This window comes from Podarcis tiliguerta, assembly GCF_965153285.1.
Source record: "Podarcis tiliguerta genome assembly, chromosome: 13".
In the NCBI taxonomy this organism is placed as follows: domain Eukaryota; kingdom Metazoa; phylum Chordata; class Lepidosauria; order Squamata; family Lacertidae; genus Podarcis; species Podarcis tiliguerta.
In genome coordinates this window covers 24,971,750-24,997,610 of record NC_139546.1, presented here as the reverse complement: position 1 = coordinate 24,997,610, position 25,861 = coordinate 24,971,750, and the positions used below count along the sequence as shown (strand labels likewise).

At 42.7% G+C, this 25,861-nt stretch overlaps 1 protein-coding gene across 1 annotated transcript; it reads right to left on the bottom strand.

The window, feature by feature from the left end:
• Positions 1-25,861, bottom strand: TOP2A (DNA topoisomerase II alpha). The gene is made up of 35 exons (XM_083408512.1): positions 24,699-25,861; positions 22,867-23,019; positions 22,466-22,556; positions 22,109-22,172; positions 21,605-21,750; positions 20,885-20,982; positions 20,131-20,343; positions 19,770-19,943; positions 18,976-19,077; positions 18,292-18,429; positions 17,391-17,529; positions 16,826-16,983; positions 15,746-15,871; positions 14,896-15,006; positions 14,656-14,761; positions 13,452-13,561; positions 12,071-12,163; positions 10,981-11,095; positions 10,263-10,384; positions 9,770-9,918; positions 9,305-9,536; positions 8,541-8,675; positions 8,238-8,438; positions 7,949-8,144; positions 7,357-7,448; positions 6,625-6,780; positions 6,429-6,512; positions 5,877-6,074; positions 5,613-5,721; positions 5,250-5,399; positions 4,862-4,964; positions 4,156-4,220; positions 2,367-2,498; positions 907-1,124; positions 1-272 (listed from the first exon to the last, which is right to left on the bottom strand). Exons 1-35 carry the CDS (start codon positions 24,729-24,731, stop codon positions 129-131), a joined length of 4,656 nt encoding a protein of 1,551 aa, XP_083264638.1. The 5' UTR covers positions 24,732-25,861; the 3' UTR covers positions 1-128.

Here is a 25,861-nt window from a genome sequence, read left to right as displayed (position 1 = left end):
TTCCAATGGAAAAAAAATGTTTATTAAGATGAAAATGATAGTGAACAGGGTCAAATATTTACAGGGACAGACATAATGTTAAAACATCAAAAGGCAGACACCCCATTTTTGAACAAGGTGCTTTCAGTTCACAATAGCTCGTCGTCCGATTCCTCAAGGTACTGGACAACTTTCCTGGCTCGACCCAACCTTTCACGTGTGAGAGTTGGAAAAGGTGAGTCCTCACCCGAGCTTAATTCAAGGGAAAATGACTCATCAACATTATTGGATTTCTGCAAAGGAAAAAAAAAGTGGGCCTGGTTAGCTCTCCTAGGTATTATGTGGGCTCAGGAATGGCCACAACTAGCCCCTTCTTATGGAACATGGATACATTAATGCATCAGTTGTGGGGAAGAAAAACTTTTAGTGCTCTACAAGCACTCTGAGGGATAGACTAATATTCCTGGTTTATGTAGGAGAAACCACTTCAGCCACAGGCCCTAGGGCACGTCATTCCACAGCACACCCAAAATAAAAAACTACATATTTTATTAAGGGCGTGGTTTCCTTGCAGAGCAGAGCACTGCAGGCTTGCCCCATGTTAACTTGTTTAGGGCACTCATAACCAGTCACCAACATATACTGATGCACTTTTAGCTAGGACTTCAAGGTGAACAAGATGGTGCAAGGCCCATGTATGGTTGATAAAAATGTTTAGAATTTGTTATAGGTAATGGAGAACACCCGTATCTGCCCATATGCCAAAATCGACCTCAGTGGCGCCCTAAAACTATGGCACTTCCACCCCCCCCTTGCTCTTTCAATTCTGGCATTTAGGTATGCCTTAAAGACATTCTCCTTCTATACTTAACTGGCAACAAAAAGATGGAGAGTAATTTTAGAGAACAAAAATGGGGGCAAACAAACCTTAATTGCTGTACTTTTTTTAAGAGCTGGGCCAAAGTCAGAATCAGAATCGTCAGAGCTAGAAACCTTCCTTTTGGCAGATTTCTTCATCCTGGGAGGTGCACACTTCTGGGAGGCTGCTTCATCCGTGCTGGACTCTGAACTCTTTGCTGTTGCCTTCCTGGGTTTTGCGGTTGCCTTCTTCTTAGAGAAAGCATCCATAATAGAAGGCTGATTGCCTAAGAGCAAAAGAATCAGTGAAATCTCTGTTTCTTTCCCACAAAAACCTGGATCTACCACAATGTTTTCAAGCCATTGCTTCAGAAACTCATTCCGGTAACTGTTAAGGCAGTGTTAATTGCCAACAAAGGGCTAAACTACAGTTGATAAAACTGAAGTATAGCCACCATTTTCAAATGTCAGTCGAGGCTGGAAACAACTATGTGCTTCAACGACAGGAAAGAAACATGGCTATTTAATTGTGTGAGCAACTCCACAATGGAACAGGCTCTACTAAAAAACCTACGGAATCTTGGCTTGTTCACATTTTGACTTATTAAGATAAGACATGTTCAGCCCCAAATGGTCACTAACTCTGCAAGAAAAAAAATGATGTGTTAACTTCCAGGGGCAGAAGAAATGTTCAATAGAGGTTTGATGGATTTCAGAATAATATCCCTTTTCAAGGTAACAGTCATTTATTCATTTATTTCATGAGAATTATTTCATGAGAATCATTTATTTCATGAGAATTAACCATAGGTAAAGGTAGGTAAAGTTACCCTTGAGCATTAGGTCCAGTCGCGGACGACTCTGGAGTTGAGCGCTCATCTTGCTTTACTGGCCAAGGGAGCCGGCGTTTGTCCACAGACAGCTTCCGGGTCATCTGGCCAGCATGACTAAACTGCTTCTGGCGAACCAGAGCAGTGCACAGAAACACCGTTTACCTTCCCACCAGAGCGGTACCTATTTATCTACTTGCACTTTGACGTGCTTTCGAACTGCTAGGTGGGCAGGAGAACTAACTACAGAACTAGAGTAATCGATTTGACTTTCTCTTTTCCAGACCCTTAATTTCTAAGCTTATCAGTGAAACTGTGAACCTACATCATGCAGTTTCTGCTTCCACCTATGTAGAAGCCAGTGTGGTATAGTGGTTAAGAGCGGTAGTCTCATAATCTGGTGAACCGGGTTTGATTCCCCGCTCCTCCACATGCAGCTGCTGGGTGACCTTGGGCCAGTCACACTTCTTTGAAGTCTCTCAGCCCCACTCACCTCACAGAGTGTTTGTTGTGGGGGAGGAAGGGAAAGGAGAATGTTAGCCGCTTTGAGACTCCTGAAGGGGAGTGAAAGGCGGGATATCAAATCCAAACTACGCTTCTTCTTCTAGTGTAAGCCAGAACCAAAGACCTTTTGGGGCACTTATAGTAATGCCACTGAATACTCACCTTTTAACATACAGACACCAGTAGTAATCTTACCTTCAGCTACCTTTGCTGTTTTCTTGGCTGGAGCTCTCTTTTTGGGAGCAGGCTTGGCTGGCACATCAAGGGTAGCAGGCTGAGAAGAGGCTGCTGCAACTGGTTTGCCTGCATCATAGTCCTCAACGTGAACTTGAATAAAGAAAAGTCCCCACTAAGCTAACATGCCCTAAACATCATGAATTCTATACTGAAAAATTCAGTATAGAATTTTTTTGCACAGAGAACAAACCAAGCCACTTTTAAAAGATTGCAAACATTCACAGGCAAGGATATGAATCTCTTTAGCTCTGAAACAGGGAAGGGGAAAGACAATGCAAACATTGTAACATGCTCCCAATGTCAGGCCTGCACAGCATAAGACCCATGGACTGACTGACTGCAGTCCTCTTGCTATCTCTGCACCTCCCTAAGGGAATTCCAATTACAGCCACACTGTTGGATACAAATATTGTAGTCCACGGCAATGCACCAATATAAAAATCTCATGCAAATATAATGATGGAAGTAGAGAAAAAAGTATCTGCCAGCTAGAAGTATAGCAGTTAAAAGCAGGTGCACTATAGAAAATGGCAGTTAAAATGGTAAAAAAAATGGCCCCTCTGCAGAAATATGGTCCTCCTGAGTTAATAAAAATGTAAAAGTAGCCCTCAGAGTGATTTAAGATGAACATGTAGATGAACATATTCACTGCTTCTTTACAAGGGAGTAAGCCAGAGCTTTCCAAACTTTTCAAGTTGGTGATACACCTTTTAGACTTGCCTCATTTCGGGACACAGCAATTCAGTCTTCCTAGCAAACTAGAGGTTATTAAACCCCTTTCAAGCCCCAGGACAAGCGTGTGACACACCTACACACTGCAGTCAACATACTAACGTGTCGTAATAAACAGTCTGGAAAGCTCTGGAGTACGCAAAACTACAAAATGTTCCAAAACAATGTAACAAGATAGACCTCAAGGCTTCAAAATCCTTTTGTTCACAGAACTTGCAAAGAAAAGAGACCATGCAGGGAAATATCAGCACAAACATAAATATGAAAGTATTAGGCAGTTCTTTTGTATGCAGATGGGATTTCCTTCTCATTTTTTAAGCCCTTGCAATCTGTCTTATTACAATAACGACCGCTGCTCTTAACCTTGGACTGCAGTGATTTTGGCAGCTTTATGAACTACAAAATCCCATTAAAACTAAAAATAAAAAGTATGCTTTTTTCAAATTCTGGTGATTCCGCACTTTTATTCCATACAATTTGAGGCTTTAAAAAAATCTTGCAGAAATTGGCCAGCAGATGCTTCTTGCATGAAGTGAGAAACAGTAAACCATGGGTAGTCAAAGTAAGGCCTGGGGGCCGGATCTAGCTCAATCGCCTTCTAAATCCAGCCCGCAGACAGTCCGGGAATCAGCATGTTTTTACACGAGTAGAATGTGTCCTTATATTTTAAATGCATCTCTGGGTTATTTGTGGGGCATAGGAATTTGTCCCCCCCCCCAAAAAAAATATAATCCGGCCCCCCACAAGGTCTGAGGGACAGTGGACCGGCTCCCTGCTGAAAAAGTTTGCTGACCCCTTCAGTAAACTATCTACTTTCAGCTGGGGGTGGAGATACAAAAATGAGAAAGTCACTTAACGGCAGTCCCATATTGCTGGTAGTCATGGTAACACCCGATTTAATCACACGCAGCTATGGTATGATCTTGTTACTTTTACGCACCAGAACATTAATTTTTTAATAAAGAGCGATGCCTGGCTGCGTTAACAATAGATGTTAAACTTGAGTGGTACTTACTGGAGATGGTGCTCTGTACCCCTTGTGGTTTGATGGCTTCTTTGCCTTTACGTCCCTTGGCTTTCCTAGAACACATAATACATACTATGGAGCAAATTCTCCCTATTTCCATGTGTTTGCTCCCTACAGTATAGAAATAGACTATATAGGACTGAATGGACATATAGCATGGACTGTGTTCTTGGTATTGAAGTGACAACAAACCCTACAAACCAGACGCCTCTCGCTTTTTCATTTCTTTTGTTTGCTTCACCCCATTATGAAGAGCTTTGTGGTAACATGAGGTTAGTGCAAGTAGATTGCCACCTTTTTTGCATATTTTTTATTATAACCTAACAAGATGGGAAGCGGGTGGCGCTGTGGTCTAAACCACTGAGCCTAGGGCTTGCCAATTGGAAGGTTGGTGGTTCGAATCCCCGCGACAGGGTGAGCTCCCATTTCTCAGTCCCTGCTCCTGCCAACCTAGTAGTTCGAAAGCACGTCAAAGTGCAAGTAGAGAAATAGGTACCGCTCCGGTGGGAAGGTAAACGGCGTTTCTGGCGCTGCTCTGGTTTTGTCAGAAGCGGCTTAGTCATGCTGGCCACACGACCTGGAAAAACGTCGGCTCCCTCGGCCAGTAAAGTGCAACCCCAGAGTCATCTGCGACTGAACTGTCAGGGGTCCTTTACCTTTAACAAGAATTACATTTTGTGTGTACTTCACTCACATGGAAATAGTATTCTGTTCATCAGATGCAGCATTCTCAACCAATTCTTGGATGTCACCACCAGCATCACTGAGATTTGAATCTGACACACACATTGCTTTTGCTGAAAGAAATGGAAGAAAATTAGGCTGCAACCTTACACATGCCAGCTCAGTACATGCTGCGGAGTTTGGCGGGACTTACTACTAGATAAATGTGTGTAGGACTGTAGCCTTAGAAAATGCTGTCAAGTAGAATCAACATTCTTAATTGCTTTTCCAAAGCTCCAAACTTTCCTTTTTTAAAAAAAATAAAATTAAACCAAGGATATTTAACAAAGGCAATTTAATTATAGCAAGAGTACAGCAGCAAGCAAAAGTTCCCACATCATTTTTAACCATAAACCTACCTTTTGCTGGGCAGCTTGACATGTTTTCAGGTGACAGCACAACCTCCATATCACCACCACCACCACTGTTGTCTGATTCCAAGTCAGACCAAGAGTTTTTCTTTGTTTCTTGTACTGGCTTGAATGGCAGTGTGGATTGTTTCTTGGTACCTTAAGTTAAACAGATTGGCTAAATTTTAAGACAATGCATGCTCTATCCAAAAGAAAAAAGTATTGAGCACTTAAAGACGATGCATCTACACCTATGCACATTATTTTTTGCTAAATACAAATATCCAAACAATCTTTAAAACCTAAATGAAGCTTAATCTACTAAAGAAAAGCTACCAAAGAAAATGAATGACACTTGTGAGCAGGTGTTACCTGGTTCTGTTTTAAATTTCTTTGCCAATCTTTGTTTAAGAGTCAATGGTTCCTTATCGCATGCTGGTCCATCTTCTTCTTGAATCCCATTAGGCTCAGTTGTTTCACTCTACAGGTAAGCAAAGGGGGAAATTGGTCACTATACATACAATGGATGACAGGACAAAGGTATCAAAGAAAGTGGGAATATATACATATGCATAATACACTTTAATAGCGTGCGCACGCACACATACCCCTTAACAGAGGCTAATATTCTGTTACCTTGATTTTCCTTTTTACTTTCTTCTCTGCACCTGCTTTCATCTCCTCCGTCACACGGGGGATGACCCTCCGGCCATGTGGAGAGGGCATAATCTCCTGCAGCTGCTGCTTCTGTACTTTCAGCCTTCCTCCTTTCCCTTTGGTGGCCTTGCCTGCAGTCCCAGCCATCTCATCCTGTTTTTCCTTGTTTTCTTGCTCCTAGAGGGGGTAGGTAGGTAGAAAGAAAGTGGGCTAAAGAACCAGAAGCAAGAATGGGCAGCATGGGGATTTTAAATCTTGGTGTAACCAAAGCCCAGTCCAACCCCAAAGGAAGGAAGCAAGCAAAATGCTCACATCAGCATAGGCCAGAGGGCAACTGCCACTGCGGCTGCCCTTGGCCACCGTCAGCCTCAGCAGCATTCTTACTTGTGGGGTTTCAGATTCTTTGAGATGGCAGAACTCTGCTGAACGCTCACATTCTTCCCACCCTCAAGAGAGATTACTGCTATGATGGAGCAAAATAGGCTGTAAACTGAATAACTGGTCAGCTACTCTTCCCCCAGAGTTACTTACTTCAAGAGCTTCAACAAAGGCAGCAAGATCTTCTCTCCATAAGTCATTAGGAGCCTTTCGTTTCAGGTTTTCCAGCTCCATTTCCTAATAAGAACCAGTGAGGAGGAAGAAATATTTAGGAGAAACAGCTGAATGCGTGTTTGAGTCTTCAACAATGTCATCTCTCAAGTTTCTCTGTAACAGCTCTTTCACCTACTTTGTCACCCCTTTGCTTGCAGAGCTCATCCTTCTTTTCCTTCGTCAGGTACCAGAGAGGCATGTTCAGAAGGTAGTTAAAATCTGGTCCAGAGGCTGCAGCAGATGCAGTTTCCTTATCACTGTCTCCCTCTTCTTCATCTATCTCTTCAGTGCCCTAGAATGGAGAAAGTTGATCTGTTTGCTGCTCGCTATCCATGGCAATGTACCTCTTGCCCAACACTTTATTTTGGACTGAGGAAAGCAGCAGTAATTGCCTGCTCCCTGAAGGGGCTACTGAACTCAATAGCACCCCCCGGGCAAATATAGAATTACCTGCCACTACATCAGCCATGTCTACTGCAATAAGGCTGCCTTTCTGCCTTAAAAAGGCCAGTCATTCTTAAGACAGTGTGAAAATTCAGGATGAAGATTTATTTGGGATATTTGTAAAACACTCAGGGCAATACACAACAGGGGAAAAACATCACACATAAATAAACTAAAAACATTAATAGGTATCAAAATTCTGAATAAAATATTGCCTTTTATGATTCAATATTGTAAATTTGGGATTTTTAATGTAATCTGTCCTGTGATCTTTGGCTGAAGAGCGGCACAGAAATTTAATAATACTCGCATTATTTTCGTGCTGCAGCACCTGCCGTGGCAGTAGGGTTGGTGGAATCCCCTTCAAAGGACATAGAATCTGGAGAACAGCTAAATTAAAAGGAAGAGATTGAAGATACACTACCTTCTGTTGAGACTCTTTCCATTTCTTTACTGGATCAGAATCATAACCCCTCTGGATAAGGACCTGTATCAATTCTTTCTTGGGTTTATTCTCTAGAAAAAAACCACACACGTATTTTCAGGTCACCACATGGAATGAATGAAATCAGTTGAACAAGCAACCAAAAATCAATGGGTATATCAATTTAGCAATCTGGGCACTCTATTAGGAAGGAGCAAGGTCAATTTGCATACCACGTAGAGAAAATCAAAATCAAATTGACTTAACTTCATTCTCCTGTCCCATTTTCAACTACCTTATTCTCAAGGCATAGTTCATGTTTTATCACTTCAGGATTAATTTGGTTTTATTTCATTTTTTTTGGGGGGGGGTCACAAATAAACATTAGTATACGGTTTATTTCAAGGTGCATCTTTAGAAAATGAAGCTTGCCTCTCTATCTGAAGCAGGTTTGAATTCTGGAAGGAGAGCCTTTTCCTCCAGTGAAAATGAATTTGCGTTTGCCTGCCCCAGCCTCAGAAGAGGAACCAGCTGCCCTACCATCTTCAAGATAAGAAACTGCTCATGGTAAGCTCTGGCAATACCTACTTACCAATCACTATTTTGCCTTCTATTTTTTCGAGGATAAAGCGAGCCTGGTTGTTCAGTTTTGCAGATTCTGCACTCAACATCCCAACAAGCCAGTCTTTCCTTAAGCCGTAATAGCGCAGCCTGAGCTCATAGAATTCCCGCAGAATATCCTCTGCAGTCTCATATTTCTTCAGGCACCCAACGTGGTCAAAGAGTACCTGGAGCAAATAGCAAAAACCCAGAAGTCTGTAACCTGCAAACCTATATGGATCATGGCTCAGAAGGCACTTCCCTACCCACTTATCGCATACCATGTTGTTGCAGGAAAGAGAAGTCTGAAGTTTGAAGACCTTGTGTAGACCAGCAGCCTCTGCCTCCATCAGATTCTTCTCACTCATTTTTACGATGAATTTGACTGTGGTATCAGTGTGATACTCTTTGTAGTCTGTTATTAGGGGGGGAGTCTTCTCTGTGCCATTCAGCATAGGCTCCAGAACCTGTTCTTTATATACCTAAGGGTGGGGAAAGCAAGCAAGAGGTCAGCACATTGTTTGTACCTCCCCCCCCCTCATCAGGAAGGTTCTAGGAGCATAGTAGAAAATTAAACATCTCACCTGGGTCCATGTCCGAACAGGAAGTTCAGAAATTTCAATGGTGGTCGAATCAAGAATAGACACCTCCCCGTTGACAAGGTACTGGTTTTGTCCCAGCGCATCTATTGTCCCCTTGAAATTTTTGTAACTTGGAAGCTTTAAAAAAAGAGAGGAAATTGTAACAAACAGCACTCAGTTTTGCAGTCTGTACAGTGTGCTCTGACTCCAATTCAGCAAGACCAGCTCAACTCCTTTGCAAATTTGGCCAGACAAGAGCAGTGTTGTAGGAAAAGCAGACAAGAGCAGAATTGCTGCTGGAGGGTTGTACTTGTACAGTGGACACTCGGGCTTGGGTTGTGAAAGCGGCAAACCCGGAAGTATTTTTCCAGGTTTCGCCGCTCGCGCATGTGCAGAAGCGGTCCTCCAGTTGCAAATTCCTTGGGATGCAGCCACTTCCGGAACGGATCCTGTTTGCAACTGGAGGTACCACTCTGTAGGTAGAAAAGAGCAGGCACTGGATTTTAATGAAGAACAAGAGGGATGTCTTCAGAATGCAAAGGTTACTCATCATTTTATAATGTTCAAGACTGTGTCACTAAAACTTTCATCAAAAGGAGTAAACATTCACTGTCAACTTGCAAGGGCTGAAATCTCATGGCCCACAAATTGAGGTGCTGAAGTATCATGCTAGAAAACAGCAATCTGCCCTTGCCCCCACACATGCCAATTAGCATTTCTCTTATGATCAGTCCTATTTCACTTAGCCATCAATACATTTGCATTACCATTGGAAGTGGCTCATCTCCATCTAGCATGCGCCGAATGTTATTCACCACTTCTCGGACATCATAGTTGGGAATCTTGCATGACCAGCCAGTTCCAATGCCCTCAGCACCATTGATTAGCACCATGGGAATGATTGGAATGTACCATTCCGGCTCAACCCGTTGGTTGTCGTCATACAGAAATTTCAGCACACTGTCATCCGCTGATGGGAAAGCCAAACGTGCCAACGAGCTAGAAAAGAAAGTGGCTTGTGCTTAAAACAGTTCTGATAGGAATCCTGGAAACAAGAAAAGTGCCAGGTTGGGAAGGATAGAGGACCATCTTGCTAAACCTCCTGCTGTAGGGCATGCTACATCAAGATTATCATAGTGATTAGATTTAGGAACATGTTAAAACCACATTATATCTTTCAAAACAACCCAGCCAAAGCCAAGAAGGCAGAAGTTGGACAGTGAGTTGCTAACCTGAGCATTGTGAAGATGTATCGAGGGCTGGCAGAGTCTTTCCCACCATGCAGCCTGGTGCCAAACTGGCCAATGGGCTGAAGCAAATTGAGATTGTTGCTGCCCACAAAATTCTGAGCCAAATTGATGATGGTCATCATCAGGGAGTTCTGAAACCAAAACATAACAAACTGAAGCTGAAAGCATCTCCTTTTAAAAGAGGGACAAGGCCACCATCCTGGGACTGAAGAAATGGTGCTGCAAAGGCAAGATTACACTGGCCACAAACATCGGCCAGAAGAACAGAAACTGACAGACGCTTTAAGCGTTTGTGCATGCTGCTCAGACCATTTGGGACACAGCAGGGTTGACATTTAATAACATCAATATCATTATAACTATAAAGCAACAACAAATACAAGTTTGATTATGTAAACACTGTTTGAGCAGTAGTACTGCTTCCTTGGCAGCTCATGGCCATTTCTTGCCCAGTCACCACCCGCATTTTAACTACCTCTCCATGGTGGTAAGACGACATCTCAGCTATTGATCCAGCCAACTGGGCAACCTTCACTTCCCGCTTGTCATTTCGTTTGAAGCATGTGAACAGAACTTTCCTCTGACCTGGTTTCAGTCCTGAAAAGAACAACAAGCAGGTTGCTTCAAGTCAAGCAATAGGCTTCTTTCCTTCGATAACCAGCACCTCTCAGTTAAGGCAAGGATGCCAGTTCAGCACTCAACAGATTCCCTGGAAACTTTCTTGATAGTTTGGTACCTATAGACAAATGCTGCTCCCACATTTTAGTGGTTATTGATATATATATATATATATATATATTAATTTTGTTTTTACTCCTATGATGTATTTTGTTTTTTACTGTACAGGCTGCTTGGATAAATTCGTAGAAAAGTAGGATAAAAAAACCCAAACGCCCTCCAATGCTGCATCACTTTGAATACTTAAGTGCACACAGAAGTGCAGTAAGCTGTTTTTGTTCTCTTGCCACTGGTTTTCTATACACCCACACACACACCTTATATCACAGCAAATAATTAAAGTAGTTTACATTTTCAAATACTGTACTCTGAATTCTGCTTCAAGCAGGAGTGAACCTGCCTTTGTTGCCTGGGTCTGCTAATAAAATAATGACAGCTATGTTTATAAGGGGAACTATGTTTGAAATAATAGGAAACTTGATCTAGATTATGAAGAAGTATAACAGATAACTTACCATCAACCAGTGATGGGATGGATCGCTCATTGTCAGAATTTGAGAAGAGGACAAGTTCTTTGTTGATAAAATCATTGTAGGTCAGGTAATTTGTACTTTTGCCATATAAGTAAACCTACGAGTGACAAAGCAAGATTAAGTTATCAAACCTTCAAAACTGCTGCCTCTACTATAGTAGCCTTCAAGTGTCATCCCCATCATAGCACAAAGGAAACAATATACCCTGATGCAAACATATATAGGTACTGAGAACTGCTAGCAAAGGGCAGATCCAGAAATGCAGGCATCATTTGAGCTCATCACTGCTGACTCCCAAGTGAAAATGTTAACTGCCTGCATTGAGGTCTTACGTTTAATATGACAACCGCTGTGAAAAGCTTGGTCTGTGTTTCGCCCTGGCGACTGGGTATTTGTTGTTGTACAGTGATGAACATGCATGCAACAAACTCTGAGCTCAAGAGGGCACAGGAAGAATTGCAGGAAACTTCAATTGTTATATACTAGCGACACTTTAGCCCTTCCTCCTTTACTTTCATTCTAATCCATTACCACACCATAAAACAAGCTCCTTCCTCCTTACCCTTTCACTGAGGGGCAAAGCAACACATGGTGTTAAATGTGACAGTTTTTAAAGCAAAAACACAGACGGATCTGATCGGGGCTATGGTGACATAATTTAACCCTCCGTCCCTTTAACCAGCTGCAATCTTAAGGAAAATCACGCCCCCCCCAACTGTTATTTGCATTTGGAAGCAAACTTTCATTAGCTCCAAAGCAGTGAAAAGAAAAGTGACTGCTCTACTGTCCTGCATTTTACCCACAGTGCATTAACCCCCTGGCCAACTGCTGAAATAATGCTTGACTGTCAAAAACCGTAGTCTTTTAAGAAGGTGCCTTTTATCTGGTCTGTTCCCTCTAACTAGCAGCAGCTCTCCAGGGATCCAGGCAGAAATCTCTCAAGTTTCCTGCAACCTGCCAATGCTAGGGATTCATCCTGGACCTTCTAGTGTGAAGCATGTGTTCTGCCATTGAACTAGTCCTCCCCCAAACCATGTAGTGAGAATCCCATGCTCCTCTAATGGCAACTCACGTCTGGAAGGCCATGAAGCTTCCTCTCCCTTCGATCTTGCATGAAGTTTGTCAGCCACTCCTTTCTGTCATCAACCTTTTTTTTGCTAAAGGCCTAGGACATTAACAAAATGATTAACTCAGACTAGTCTGGGATGGAGAGTGAGAAAAATATTGCCACTTACTGAAGCCGTTTAAATTCTTCTCAGTTTCCACTAAATTACCCACAGGCTTACGTTGCCAGTCTAGAACTCTCTCTCAGAGCTGGACAGTACCAAAGTCCACTAAGAGGAGTTAGTAAAGTCAAATTAATGACGGATCCAGCTTAAATCAAGAGACATTCCAGATAAGGAATTCATGAATATGGACAAATACAATCAGACACCCTGGAAGGCTGTTGAGTTAGAGGGCTTATCTACATTGCAGCCAACCATAATGCAAATATGTACAGCTGTGGTAACTGATGGGGTTTCCCCTCACTTCACTGTCAATTTAACTGCCATAAAATCTTGAAGTCAATCCCCTGCCCGCCCCCCCCCCCCCCAATGCTGGGCTATCACATGCCCAAAAGACATTCTCCAAACTTTGCTAAGTCAAACACCACCAAGCTTTGCTGGTGTTTAATGATGGGAAATGGCCAGATTCAGCTACCAGAAGTTTCTGAACATTTGTTTCCAGGCTATCTAAAGTGTAGTGCTCTTGTTTATTCTTAATTGACTCTGGAAGCTTCTCTGCATGATGCAAGCTGGAAGCTTCTAGCTGACACGCAAGTTTCTATTCTGCCTAGAAACAAGCAGAAGGCTCCTGATGTTTGGGATATTCCTTCAGAGCAGCTGAACAGCTGGTTTAAACTTGTTCTGTTATTCACTCAAGGTCATGCTGACTATAGTAATAGGCCAGAAGGAGCCTGGGTTTCACCCTTTCTCTTTCCTTCTGGTGTGGTGTTCTTTACATAGTATGCTTAGTATTAAGGTTTTAGTCTTATTATAAGTTATTTTAAGTTTACGTTAAACCTGCTGCAACTTATCTTATGGATAGTGCTAATCCAGATGTATCTGATTTGTGACCATTATGCACATTTGCCTTCAGTAGCAGGAAAGATTTGATGGATGAAATATTAATTGCCTCTGGTCTTTTTTCTTCTTCTTTTGGAAATCCTGCAACGTGTCTAAGTCTTTTTTACTCTAACTATATGTTAAAATCTGCTCTGGATCAATATTGAGCAGAATTCTTGAACCATTTGTCCAGGGACATATATGGATATATCAGATAGTTCCAACTTTAAAAAAGAGAAAGGCTTATTTCTGGTAGGATCACTCAACATTCTAAAAGCAGATGATTATTGCCTAACTATTTTGCAGGTGTAATCCCCAAGCAATAGTGGATAGGAGCAATTTTGTTACCAGAGTAATCGCAGCATCATCTTCAGGGCCAGAATACTTGAAAGGTATTCGGTGCCTTGTCATCTCTGCAAAGTACTCTTTCGCTTCCTTTGCTGTGCTGGTACCCAGACCTAGAGAGATTAAGGAGAGATAACACCACCAAGATCCTCAAATAAAACCTAGACAACTTAAGACATTCTCCACTGTGTGTACAAGTCTCTCTCTATATATATCTTGAAGCAAAGCACATTTACATAAATCTGGGGTGGCTAACCTTTCGCACATATTGTTGGATTCCAAACTTGCACCATCCTGATCATTGCAATGCTGGTTTGGGTTGATGGGAAACCAACATCATTTGGAGGATAGGTTAGCCACCCCTGAGATAAAAAACCAAACCAAAGGCTGCAGAGTTAGTATCCCATAGCTACTAGGTGCCATGCTATGCAGTTTATTTTCTTTGTATCATCTACAACTGCAGTCCAGGTCCAATATTAAACAGTGCATCAACCCAATATGGAACACTACAAAGAGGAAGAAGAAAGCTGTTTCGAAAGAACTGCAGCAGGGAAAGTGGTTTAAGTACAATAGCGGGATTCCTTTTTCAGGTATGTCTAGTGTAAGCTTATCATAGCTCTCTCTAGCAGACACAAAAATGTTAGGTAAGTACCTTATTTGTTGAAACTTTGGCAATCAAAACGCCAGTCCATACAATATTTAAAAATATATTAGGTTTCTGGTAGACCCCTGCCCCCAGGATAAGGGAGTTCCAAACAGAACACCAACTGTTTGTTACTACAGGCGGAGACTATTTTGGGTGAATCCAGTTGTTGCATGACTAGCAATGTGCGGGTCCTTTTGGACAAAATGGAAGGCGAAATGGGGCAAGCCTATGTGTGCTTGGCTGACATGCGGGGGAGCCCCCTCACAAAATGGTCACTGCCAGTATAGCAAAGGTATTGCCAAGAGAACTTTCAGCTGACCTTGGGGTTGCTTAGGGTAAGTTAAGTGCTCCAAGATATCCCCTTCACATTCTCTGCCTTTTCTACATAGAATCTGGAAATGTGGTTATAGATAAAGCCCTTCAATTGCTTTTTCTGCCAGAGTTTACATGGAATATTTCATGCTTCCTCGGAGGCTGTTTACTAGTCTTAACTGTCTAGCATACTCCCAACACTTCTCATATGATTCAAGTTAGCTGTGTTAAAAATAGTTTTAAACGAACCTTTGTAGTACTTGATCTTCCAGTTTTTGTAGTTAGGATTGCTGGCTTTCCATTCTTCGTATTCAGGAATGCTATAGAAAGAAATCTCCTCTTTGTTTTTGGAAACCTAGTTTGAAGTAATAAGTAACAATGGGAAAGCATTTTAAGACCTAAGATTTTAACCAGTGGAATTTGGGGGAAATATTCTCAGCTGGCTCAAGTGGTCACTCAGGAAGGGGGGGGGGGGGAGAGCAAGCTTACCTTTACAATGGGAGTAATGAACTCTTCCAAGAAACGGTGTCTCAGAAGAGATGGCCAGTTATGGTGTATGAAGTTAATAAGCAAGCCTTTGATGTGAGAACCATCTTGATCCTAAAGTGTTTCAGAAGACAAATTTTAGCCACTGGCAATGTGAAAGTAGAACTCAAGAGCATGCAGCACCCATCTTTTCAGAGACCAATGCTAGCCAACAACTGACTACGATTACCAGTATGATCAAACACTTGGCCTTGGAATAGTTCTAACTCACTATGGTTGAGTCAAGGGACATTCTTACATATTCAGTTGGATCTGTACATGGAAAGGATTAAATAAAGGAGAGCAGGTCCAACGTAGCAAAAGGTGGGCTACATGATGGAACAACTCCATTGATAGGTGTTTAAAACACTCCCTTAAAGGGCCCACCTCCAGTCTTTCTTCAGGTTTCTTTTAAAGGTGCTCCATCAGACATTTGGGATGTAACTAGAAGTGTGCCTTTATTGTTGATTCATTTTTTAATTTTCATAATAAAATTAACAATTAAAATTTGTTTTATTTAGAAATTTTGAGTTATAAAGCAATACAGAGGTGTGGTAACTAAAGATACTGTTCCATGCTGATAGCTTTCACCTGTGGTTCTTAGAAGCTGAGTGCAGGGTAGGGACCAAAGGTGGACAAAACTACCCCAGAAGGAGCACAACATGTCCCCCACCAGTGGTACTACCCCTCCACTAACACCTCATATACCCCCAATCCTTATAGTTTAACTATTTTATCAGCCACATGTGCAAACAAAATATTTGTACTGTTACTGTTGGCAGGAGATATGCTTGCCCATGAGAAAAAGACTGACCTGATCTGTCATTATCATTATTCTCCCGTAACGCAGAGTCCTTAGTGATTCTTCATCATCATAGGTCTTCTTATATTGCAGGCCAACTATCTTGATAATGTTGTTGATTTCAGCATTCTCCATTATCTGAAAAGGATCGGTTTTTCTCTTTAAGAGTCAGTGTGTGTGGGGGGGGGGGGGGGGAGAGGTAAAGGACCCCTGACAGTTAAGTCCAGTCGCGGGCGACTCTGGGGTTGCAGCGCTCATCTTGCTTTACAGGCCAAGGGAGCCGGCATTTGTCCACAGGCAGTTTTTCTGGGTCATGTGGCCAGCATGACTAAGCCGCTTGTGGCGCAGCGGAACACCGAAGCCAGAGCAGCGCACAGAAACTTCCTGCCAGAGTGGTACCTATTAATCTACTTGCACTTTTTGGCGTGCTTTCAAACTGCTAGGTTGGCAGGAGCCGGGAACGAGAAACGGGAGCTCACCCCGTTGCGGGGATTCCAACCACTGACCTTCCGATCGGCAAGCCCAAGAGGCTCAGTGGTTTAGACCACAGCGCCACCCGCGTCCCTAAGATTCAGTGCATGAACTATCAATTTATGGATCCTGCTGCCCATTTAGACAGATATTGATATCTTGCTTTTAAACTTGGCTCAACCCCTTTTTGTCTAGAAGACTGATCCACAACGGGCAAATTGGGATCCACTAGTGGGTTGCAATAGGAGCACCACCACCAGGCAAATATATGGTAAAATATTTAAGAAATGGGCCCCCCCCCAATGTATGTTTAGTTTAAAAGTGGGTCCTGAGTCTGAAATGGTTGGAGATAACTGAGCCGTAGGTTGCTAGGCTCAAAGTGCTTAACTCATTTTAAAAGCACTTTAACCAAGCAGATTTTGCACCTCACAATCCAGTGAGTATCTACTGAGCAGAGCACAAGTTGTCCTTGTCAACAGCTTCCATTGTGACAAGGTTGGAAACGCAATCTCTTTCCTGTTACAATTTAGAAAACAGTTGACAGCTTTTATATACAATACCTAAAGCAAATCAAGGCCAAGTAAGATCCATGATGGAGTTTGCAAAGTATTGCCAACTCACCTGTTTGTGGGAGGCTTCCCGAACATTCAGCAGCTTTCCACGCAGAGGAAACACTCCAAATTTGTCCCTGCCCACAACTCCAAGACCAGAAACAGCTAGAGTTTTAGCTGAATCCCCTTCTGTCAGAATAAGGGTACAGCTGGTAGAATTCTTGCTCCCTGGAATGAGAATTGAGCACCTTAATCCAGACAACTCCATTTACCTACATGCTCATCCTGTTTAATCAGGACTGGCTGTCAAGTTTCTGATTGCAAGAGTAGATCTGTCTCATGTTTCAGTCAGGCAAAATTAGCAAAAGCAGAGAGTATTGGGCAAGACAACAGACAGCAGCTTTACCCATGATGAAAGAAAACTCTATATGCAAAAAAGAAAGGATTTGGCTCTTTTCCAAACTGCAGCTTATGTGTTAGCAAAGCTGTCAGTCCTTTCTCTCTCTAAGTCCTTAATCATCAGTCAGGCCAGTTGCCACCACTGGTCAGGAATCTGGGTTCCTGTACAGAAGGGTATTTAACTTCTAAAAAGTATCAAAAGGCTTTTATGCTTGTAACCATACTGCAATACATACCAGCATCATTGGCATCATCTAGTTTAGGTATCCCTTTAATTCTGCTGTATTTTACAGAAGAACATTTCTTGTTCAGCTGAGCCTGGGCTTTAAATCTGACCCAGTTCAAAATGTTATCCACTATGCCACAACTGCTTACCTAGAAAGAAAGAAAAAGCTGTCCGTAGAAGCAAATATGATACAGAACAGAAGGCTGAAGTCTTTTTTGCTTCTCAGTTTGTTTTGCACCCAATTCCAGCTCAAGATACCGTATTTTTCGCCCTATAGGACGCACTTTTTCCCCTCCAAAAATGAAGGGGAAATGTGTGTGCGTCCTATGGGGCGAATGCAGGCTTTCGCTGAAGCCTGGAGAGCGAGAGGGGTCGGTGCGCACCAACCCCTCTCGCTCTCCAGGCTTCAGGAGAGCCGCAGCGCCAGCCCCACAAGGTCGGGGGACAGCGGGGAGGCGGAACGCCGCCATCCCGCTGTCTCCCTATGTGGTTTAGAGGCTGACGGCGGGGAGATGCGTGCTTCTCCCCGCCGCCAGCCCCGCAAGCTCCGGGGACAGCTGGGAGGCGCGGCGCGTCTTCCCGCTGTCCCCGGACCTGTTCTGCATGCAGGCGGTGGGGAGAAGAGCGCTTCTCCCCGCTGCCTGCCCCGCAAGCTCTGGGGACAGCTGGGAGGCGCAGCGCGTCTTCCCGCTGTCCCCGGACCTGTTCTGCATGCAGGCGGTGGGGAGAAGAGCGCTTCTCCCCGCTCCTGGCCCCACAAGCGCCTGAGGGGGAAATAAATTTTTTTTTCTTTATTTCCCCCCCCAAAAAACATGGTGCGTCCTATGGGCCGGTGCGTCCTATGGGGCGAAAAATACGGTAACTCCAAAACAATTAAACAATGACAACACAATGCACCCTACAGCACTTACCCCCTTGATAAACTTTTCGCTCAACTTGCATGTTGAGCCAAAGCTCTTTGCTTGAAGGGTCATGTTCTCCTTTGTCTGGGAGTCAAAAGTTGGATTTTCAATCAAGCAGTTTACAAAGACCCACATGTGATTCTTCACCTAGAATTAAATGGAGGTGTTATAAACTACTAATGTTTATTGGACAACCTCATCTCTCAAATTTCCCCACCTGCAAATGTGATATGTACCCATGTTGTTAATTAAGTTGACTAACTTGGCATTTAGTAGAATCTATTCCCAGGTTATGTTTTCCAAAAGAAGGATAATCAAGTTTATTTAAAAAGTGATAGTGGGGAAGGGTGTGTGAAGCAAGATGCCTTCAAACAAAACGGGAGAATATAACAGAAATAACTAGCATGTAGGAAGCAGCATTTTTACAAAGTTGAGCTTCTCAGGCACAGGTAACAAAAGTTGTATCAGGTAAGTTTTATATAACAATGTTCCATTTTCTATATAACAATTAAAGGTACAAGAGGTCCATCTAACTTAGCATCTAGTCATAATTTTATTTAAGGAATTTTTCTGTTAAAACTATTGTCTAATCTGCAACTAGAATTGTAGGGTGCTGTAAGACAGCAAAGAGGCAAACTTTTGAAATGAGGTCTAAGAAGCCTACACTTAAACAGGGAAATCTGAGATTTATACCTGGAAAGGCTTCACTGACACTCCAAGTTTGTTCTTTTTCTTTACCATGTCAATGAGTTTGGTGATAAGCTGGTCAGCAACATAGTCTACATGTCTACCACCCTATAACAAAAAGAAATCCAAGAATTAATAAAAGTTTCAAGGAGAGCCTACCACAACATATCATGAGTTTGGGGAGTCTTAAAGTGTGTGCCTTGGCAAGCAGGATTTGTATTCAGCACCTTTGAAATTAGAGCTTCTGGATGGAGCCAATTCCTGCTGATCAGCCTGACTTGAGTTCAAGCTGGACTGCAAAAGAAGGAAATGATTGGAACATACTCCAAATCCTTTCCTTTGAAGGTCACTCATCTGACTTCATGGACATGCAACAGTCACGTGACTGACAAGCAGACAGCCTCATTAACTTGTCAAAATGGCCTATGGGGAAGCTCAGGATCTCATCCACAGGTTCTCCACCCTTGCTATATCTAGTAATTAATTAGATAGAGGTAGATTGGCTGAGGAATAAAAGCTCCAAACTAGCTTCAAGAATGGATCTGGCCTGTAAGCTAATGGCCCCAATAATATTATGTATTTACTGTATTATGTAATACAGTAAAAACATTTACAATGCTTCTATAATAAATCAAGGAGACTTGTTAGGTTTAAGGTCTCATTTCCAAATCCAATAGCTACCATATTAGATTCTCTCCCCTCTTAAACGGATGATTTGTTTTCCTATAATTTAGCAATACTGTTTCGCCATAAACAAGACAGATTAAACATATTCAGACTACAGAGCTGTAGCTGGTTACCTTTGTTGTAGCAATGCTATTGACGAAGCTGACTTGCTGGAAGCCCTTTTCACTCATTGTTACACAGACTTCCCACCGATCATTCACTTCTTCATAGACTACTTTCAGTAGATTGCCAGTTTCATCCACCTTGTCCTTTATATACAGATCTACATAACTGCGGAATCCGTTGATCTGTAAATGAGATAGGTATGTTGCAATGTTTGCAGAAAGCTTTTACCTCATTTGTTAACGTGTTAGGTGAAGATGGGTATAGCCATCCAATTAATTCTAAAACATTTTAAGACTGGTTTCCCCAAATCCCAATCGAACACCTCATTGCCAAAAAGGGGAAGAAAAACAGTGAAAGTCATTCACTCACAAGTAGATTCTTTCCATTCAAGAAAACTTTGACACCTTTACTTGATCCTGCAATATCATAAGCTCTCCGAGACATTAGAGCCACAATATCTTTGTCCAGTGTGGTCATTTTAAATTTTGACAGATCAGGCTGGAAGGTGATGCATGTGAAGTCCTCACCAGCAAAGTGCTTCAATTTCATCTCTCCAGCCTGAGACATATTATTAGTCCAAGTCTGAGGAAGAAAACAGTTTACAATTTTATGTACAGAAACAACTAGATGAATTTCTTTAGCTACAGCTGATAGTTCCTAATCAAAGAACAGCATATAATTTTTTGTGGGCTCTACTTTTAGCTTAGTCACTTTTGCAATTTTCAGTTAGGTACTGAAGATGTACAAGCACAACAGTTAAAAATGCAGACCAGCTGATGCCTGAACCTTTACAATACAGTGGTACCTTGGGTTAAGGACTTAATTCGTTCCGGAGGTCCATTCTTAACCTGAAGCACCACTTTAGCTAATGGGGCCTCCTGCTGCTGCACCGCCGGAGCCTGATTTCTGTTCTCATCCTGAAGCAAAGTTCTTAACCCGAGGTACAATTTCTGGGTTAGAGGAGTCTGTAACTTGAAGCGTATGTAACCCAAGGTACCACTGTATGTGGAGTAAATTTAGAAGTTGGTTTAATGTGCACATGTGTCCATGTATGTACCCAAATAACATTTGGGCCCAGGATCTTAAAAGCGCACAATACCTATCCTTACAAGGTTCCATGTACCTGCTTAAAGTGCTTCTTATATTCTCTGCATGCAGTTTCCACAGTAAATTTGGTACTGAAGATGTTGCAGAGTTTTGCTCCATAACCATTTCGGCCACCTAAAACAATGTATAAAACAAATCAAGTTAGTTACACACCATGAAGCTTCGCAGAGTTTAGGAGGTATACAGCCCAATCCTAGGCATGTTTACTCAGAAATAAGTCCCAATGAGGGCACTAGACGCTTACTCCCAAAAAGGGATATACAAGGCTACAATCTTAAAGATTTGCTTGTTGTTTCAAGTGGGATTAAAACTCAGCATTCAAACCTTAAATGGAGTGTTCCCATCTTCCAACAAGAAAGCCCACATATGTGGCCCATTTCTATATCCTTCCCTGTAATATCAGTATTGTTCTATGCTGCTAAGGGTAGGTACCATGAGGCACTTTGAAACTTCAGTTCCCTCATCTAAACCTCAACTCTTGCCTTTAGCTCAACAGTAGGAAGTTAGCATAACTTGTCCAGTATACTGATTTCAGGAAACCGGGGAACTATAAAACATGGGTTACCTATCTTTAAATAATGCATATTAAATCAACTCTTCTTTACCCTTCAACCACTCTTCTGCACATAATGAAAGAGACAAAGCTGTAGTGAAGAGACAGGTTTTTCAAAAGGGCTAGTCCCTTAAGACATAATTTCCCAGCTGGTTAATATTTTCTATTAAGGTTTTCCTCTACCTGTGACTTTCTTCTCATCATCATCGTAATTGCTGGAGGTCAAAAGCTGTCCAAAAATAAGAGCCGGCACATAGACTTTCTCTACTTTGTGCTCTACAACAGGAATCCCTTTTCCGTTGTTCCACACAGAGATTGTGTTATTCTCTCTAGAAAAAGAAACCAAACTCTTTATGAATCAGGAACACAAAAAAACCCCGTTAATGGAATTAGCTTCCTATTCTACACAAGCGTTAGTAAGCAATGACCACCTGCCCACTGCTCCAGAAATTTCTCATCTCTAAAGACCCCGAACAAGATTCTTATTCACCTTATGATTTGCAGCTGCAAAGCCACTATTGGGTTTGTTTACAAATACAGAATTCAAAACTAAGCCCATCATAAATAACTGACATGAAAGTCATATTTATATACAAATTCTGCAAAAATGAGCAACAGACAACAGGGGGCAATCTAAGCCTGCAATTCTTAAAATAGTTTACTAGAAAGGATTTGAATAGGACTTACGGGTCAATCATAACTTTGATACATGACATGTTCTTATCTCTCTGCTTGTTATCTGCAGCATTGACTGAAAATAATAATAATGAAAACACGAACAAAGATTGTTAGTAAAAAATGAAGTACTTAATGATATTTCTTAGCTTGGCATTAAGAACCAGTCCCAGTAATCACAAGTTAACTGCATTTGTGGTTGTGCCATTCACTACAGTACTGCAATTCCCATTTTATGGCTATGGTAGCAACTTGCTAAAGCACTGAGCTCGAGGATAAGCCAGAAAATTCCCCAAGCCAACTTAACATCAATTGCAATTCCTCTGTAATTCAATCCACTGGGACTAAAAGATGCTGCTCTCACCATACCTAGGATTTCGTCAAATATTTTATAAAGGCCAGGTACGAAGGTAACATCCCTGCAGTTCAGTCCAACATCTTCATCAAACACCCACATTTGCTGAAAAGATAGTTAAAAATAAGAAGATATTCAGTAAAAAAACAGATACTTTTACTCTGCTCATTCAGTGAGAACAAGGTCAGCATTGTCCAGTGATTCCCATAAGCCATGTGGCCTGATTGGAAGTGTCCTAAGATGCCACGACCTTGGAATACAGTTGTGGAAAAATCACCCTCTCAACTCCCCAAATTAGAACAGTATAAGCTCTGCTTTGTGATACTAGAACTTTATTTGCAATTAGTAAAACAAAGGAATCAGAAAAGCTCCCTCTCATTCAATCCCTTAATTCCCCAAACAAAAAGCTTTTTACCTGAGTCACTTGTTCCACAGAGCCAATGTAGGTATCAGGCCGAAGCAATATATGCTCCAGCTGGCTTTTCTTCTGGTATATTCTTTCAACAGATAGCCTCTTTTTTGAATCTCCATCTGTGATCTTACCCACTTTAGGGTTTGCATCTACTGGCTGAATGGAAGCAAAATGAAAACATTGTAAGTCACTGCATAAATGAGCTAACTTTGTGGATTTCTGTAATAACAACAATACTAGGATGGAAATAAAAACACACAAGACATGAATTTACCACCAAGCTAGTTTTGAAAGAAGGAATACAAACAGATATTGTAGGCATCTGTCTCAAGAGACAATGGACTGCACATTTGGGAGGTGAAGTCAAACTGTTGAGTTAGAAGCACTGAAGTGACCTCTGCAGGGAGCAAATCTGGTCAGTGTTTATGGAGGTCCTGGGCTGCCCAGATCACCATCACCATTTTATTTGTATGCCGCCTTTCCACAGTTAAAACAATGCTCAAAGCGGCTTACAATATAAACAGATTTACATAATTTCAAATAAAGCAAGGTAGTCATAAAAATAAATAAAACACATTAAAAACTACATAACCAAATTGAAATATGACTAGACCCCTCTTGGTCTTGCTGATGTGGTCCAAAGGAAAACAGAGCAATACATTTGACACCTGCTTGGCTGACAGGAGTTGCTGGAAGGAGGCAGACAAGGCACCATCCAGATTCCTTGGGGACTTGTGCAGGATTTACTCCTTAGCCTTTTCGTCTCCCAAAAATATCCCGCAAGGCAGCAGAGGTTTAGGATCAGTTTTCCTTCTCCTAGAGGGGCTTCATTCCCACGCTGAGTAGCCCCATCTACCCCTCACTTCCTTCTACAGCACATGCAGAAACCACCTTCCTCCTGAGCCTGTCTACATGCAGGGGAAGCCCCCTCACCTAGTTTACCAGCCCACCAAAGGTACAAGCCCTCTCCTAGCATCCCATACACCTGAAACTGGGATGAGAAAGGGGATAAAAGATTGTGCTCGCCTTTTACAGACAAAAGCCTGAGATTCAAGTCATCTATCTCTGAACATCAGACTGTTCAGACAAAGAAGTTGTCGCCATGTCACGCCTGTGATATTTGGCTGGCCACTCTTAAAAAGAGGAAGCTAGAATAGATGGATCTCTGATGTTATCCAACAGAGCCATTAACATAGTCTTACGTTTTGGGATGCTAATCCCCACATTCAAACGAGTTTATATTTTCTCTGCCTAGAAAGAAAACGTATTAAGTCCAGCATCAGCAATATACTGAAGCTACAAAAACACCCTCAATCAAACGTTGTTATGAATTTGGGTAGGAATTTGCCCCCCCTAGATCCACAAAAACAATTTAAAAGCTCCATGAATTGAGGTTCTGCACCCCCTCCCATGAGAAGCCTGTCCCCATCATGATGTCTCTGTAGGATAGACCTCCAAACTAGTACGTATTTTTTGAGGGTTTTTTTTTTTTTTTGAGAGATAAGGAACCGTGGATTATGATGGGATTGTTGTAACACATATTAAGCTAAAATAAACAAATAAAAAAAACAGGAAACAAGGGAATTGGAGGCATCTATGCGGACGGTGGGTTTTTTTTAATAGAGAAGTAGTAAAAAGGTCGGGATTAAGAATGAATTAGAAAGGCCCAACGCTCGAGGTTAAAGGCCGCCACTATTTAAGGCCCGCTTAATTTCAATGGCGCTGTCCTGAATGAAAACCCCTCAGTCGATACTGAGTTACGTGGGCCTGGGAAGACGGTTAGAGGGCGGGTGTGTGAAATAAAGGTGGAGGGGGGTTGAGGGGGGGAGACTCACCTTGAGCGGGGAAAAGGAGTCGTCTAAGTCCATGGTGGACCCGGTCGGAGCGAGGGGTGCCTAGGAAACAACAGAGCTAGCGGGGATTGTGGGGGGTGGGAAGCGGCCGTTGAGAGGGGAGCAGCGGCCGAGTCTCTCAGACTGGCAGTCACCGAGCGCTGTGAGCAGAGCCAACCACCTTCCCTCAGCCAAGCGGCTGCAAATGAGGCCGGACAAAGGCGGCAGGAAACGCTTCACTAAGAGAGAGCGCGCTTTCGAAAAGCGTCGCCTCAGCCCGCTCAAACGGACACGACCAATCCCCGCCGGCCTGCTTTAGCTGCCGGGCCAATCGCCGTTCGGCACTGGGAAATACGGATTAAGGAGGCGGGGAAGCAGAGTTCGCGCAGCCAATCGGAACGAAAGTCTGAGCGTTCGACCAAATGAACAACAAAAAAAAAAAGAAGCCGAAAAACAGCACACCGCTCTTCAAAAGCACAAACTGTTATCTCCCAGATTTAAAAGCGAGGGCAGGCGCACCGCTCAGTTCCACCAATAGACGTGTGGAATGGCGTTGATGGGCGTGGGGTTGGGCCAATGAACCCGACGCCAGCGCGATAGCTTGAATTGCACGTTTTGTTTTGTAGGCGCTCGTTAAAAGTTATCGTTATTCTTCGTTAATTGTTTGTTAGATGTTTGCTGGCACTCAGTATATAACAGTGCAATGATTTTTCCCCCTTTCTCCCTCATGCATTTAAAGTCAGTGTGACGTAGTGGACATGGAGCCTGACGGGCCACAGTTACCTGAGGCGAACCACAAAATGGCGCCCACCGCCCTCCCCTCCCCACCTCAAGGGAAAAAGGGGGGAAGGCGGAAAACGGAGGGAGGAGACGAGCAGTGCCTCCTATTGACCAAAAGGGAATTGTAGAGGTGGCATGGAGGGGGAGCAAATCTGGCCTTCAATGAGTGCGCCACAGCAGCAGTGGGTGATGCATTTCTTGGAGCCTGGCTCTGGTGCCCCTGTGGATCCTGCTGTCTGAGGCGGTCGCCTCACCTTGCCTCATGGGTGGGTTGGCCCTGGCCCGTTATTGCCTTTCGGCCTGACTTGCTGAACAATACATATAATCTTAAAGCAAATCATTCCCACCATCATCGTGACTTATGTAATGATGGACATTTCCATGTC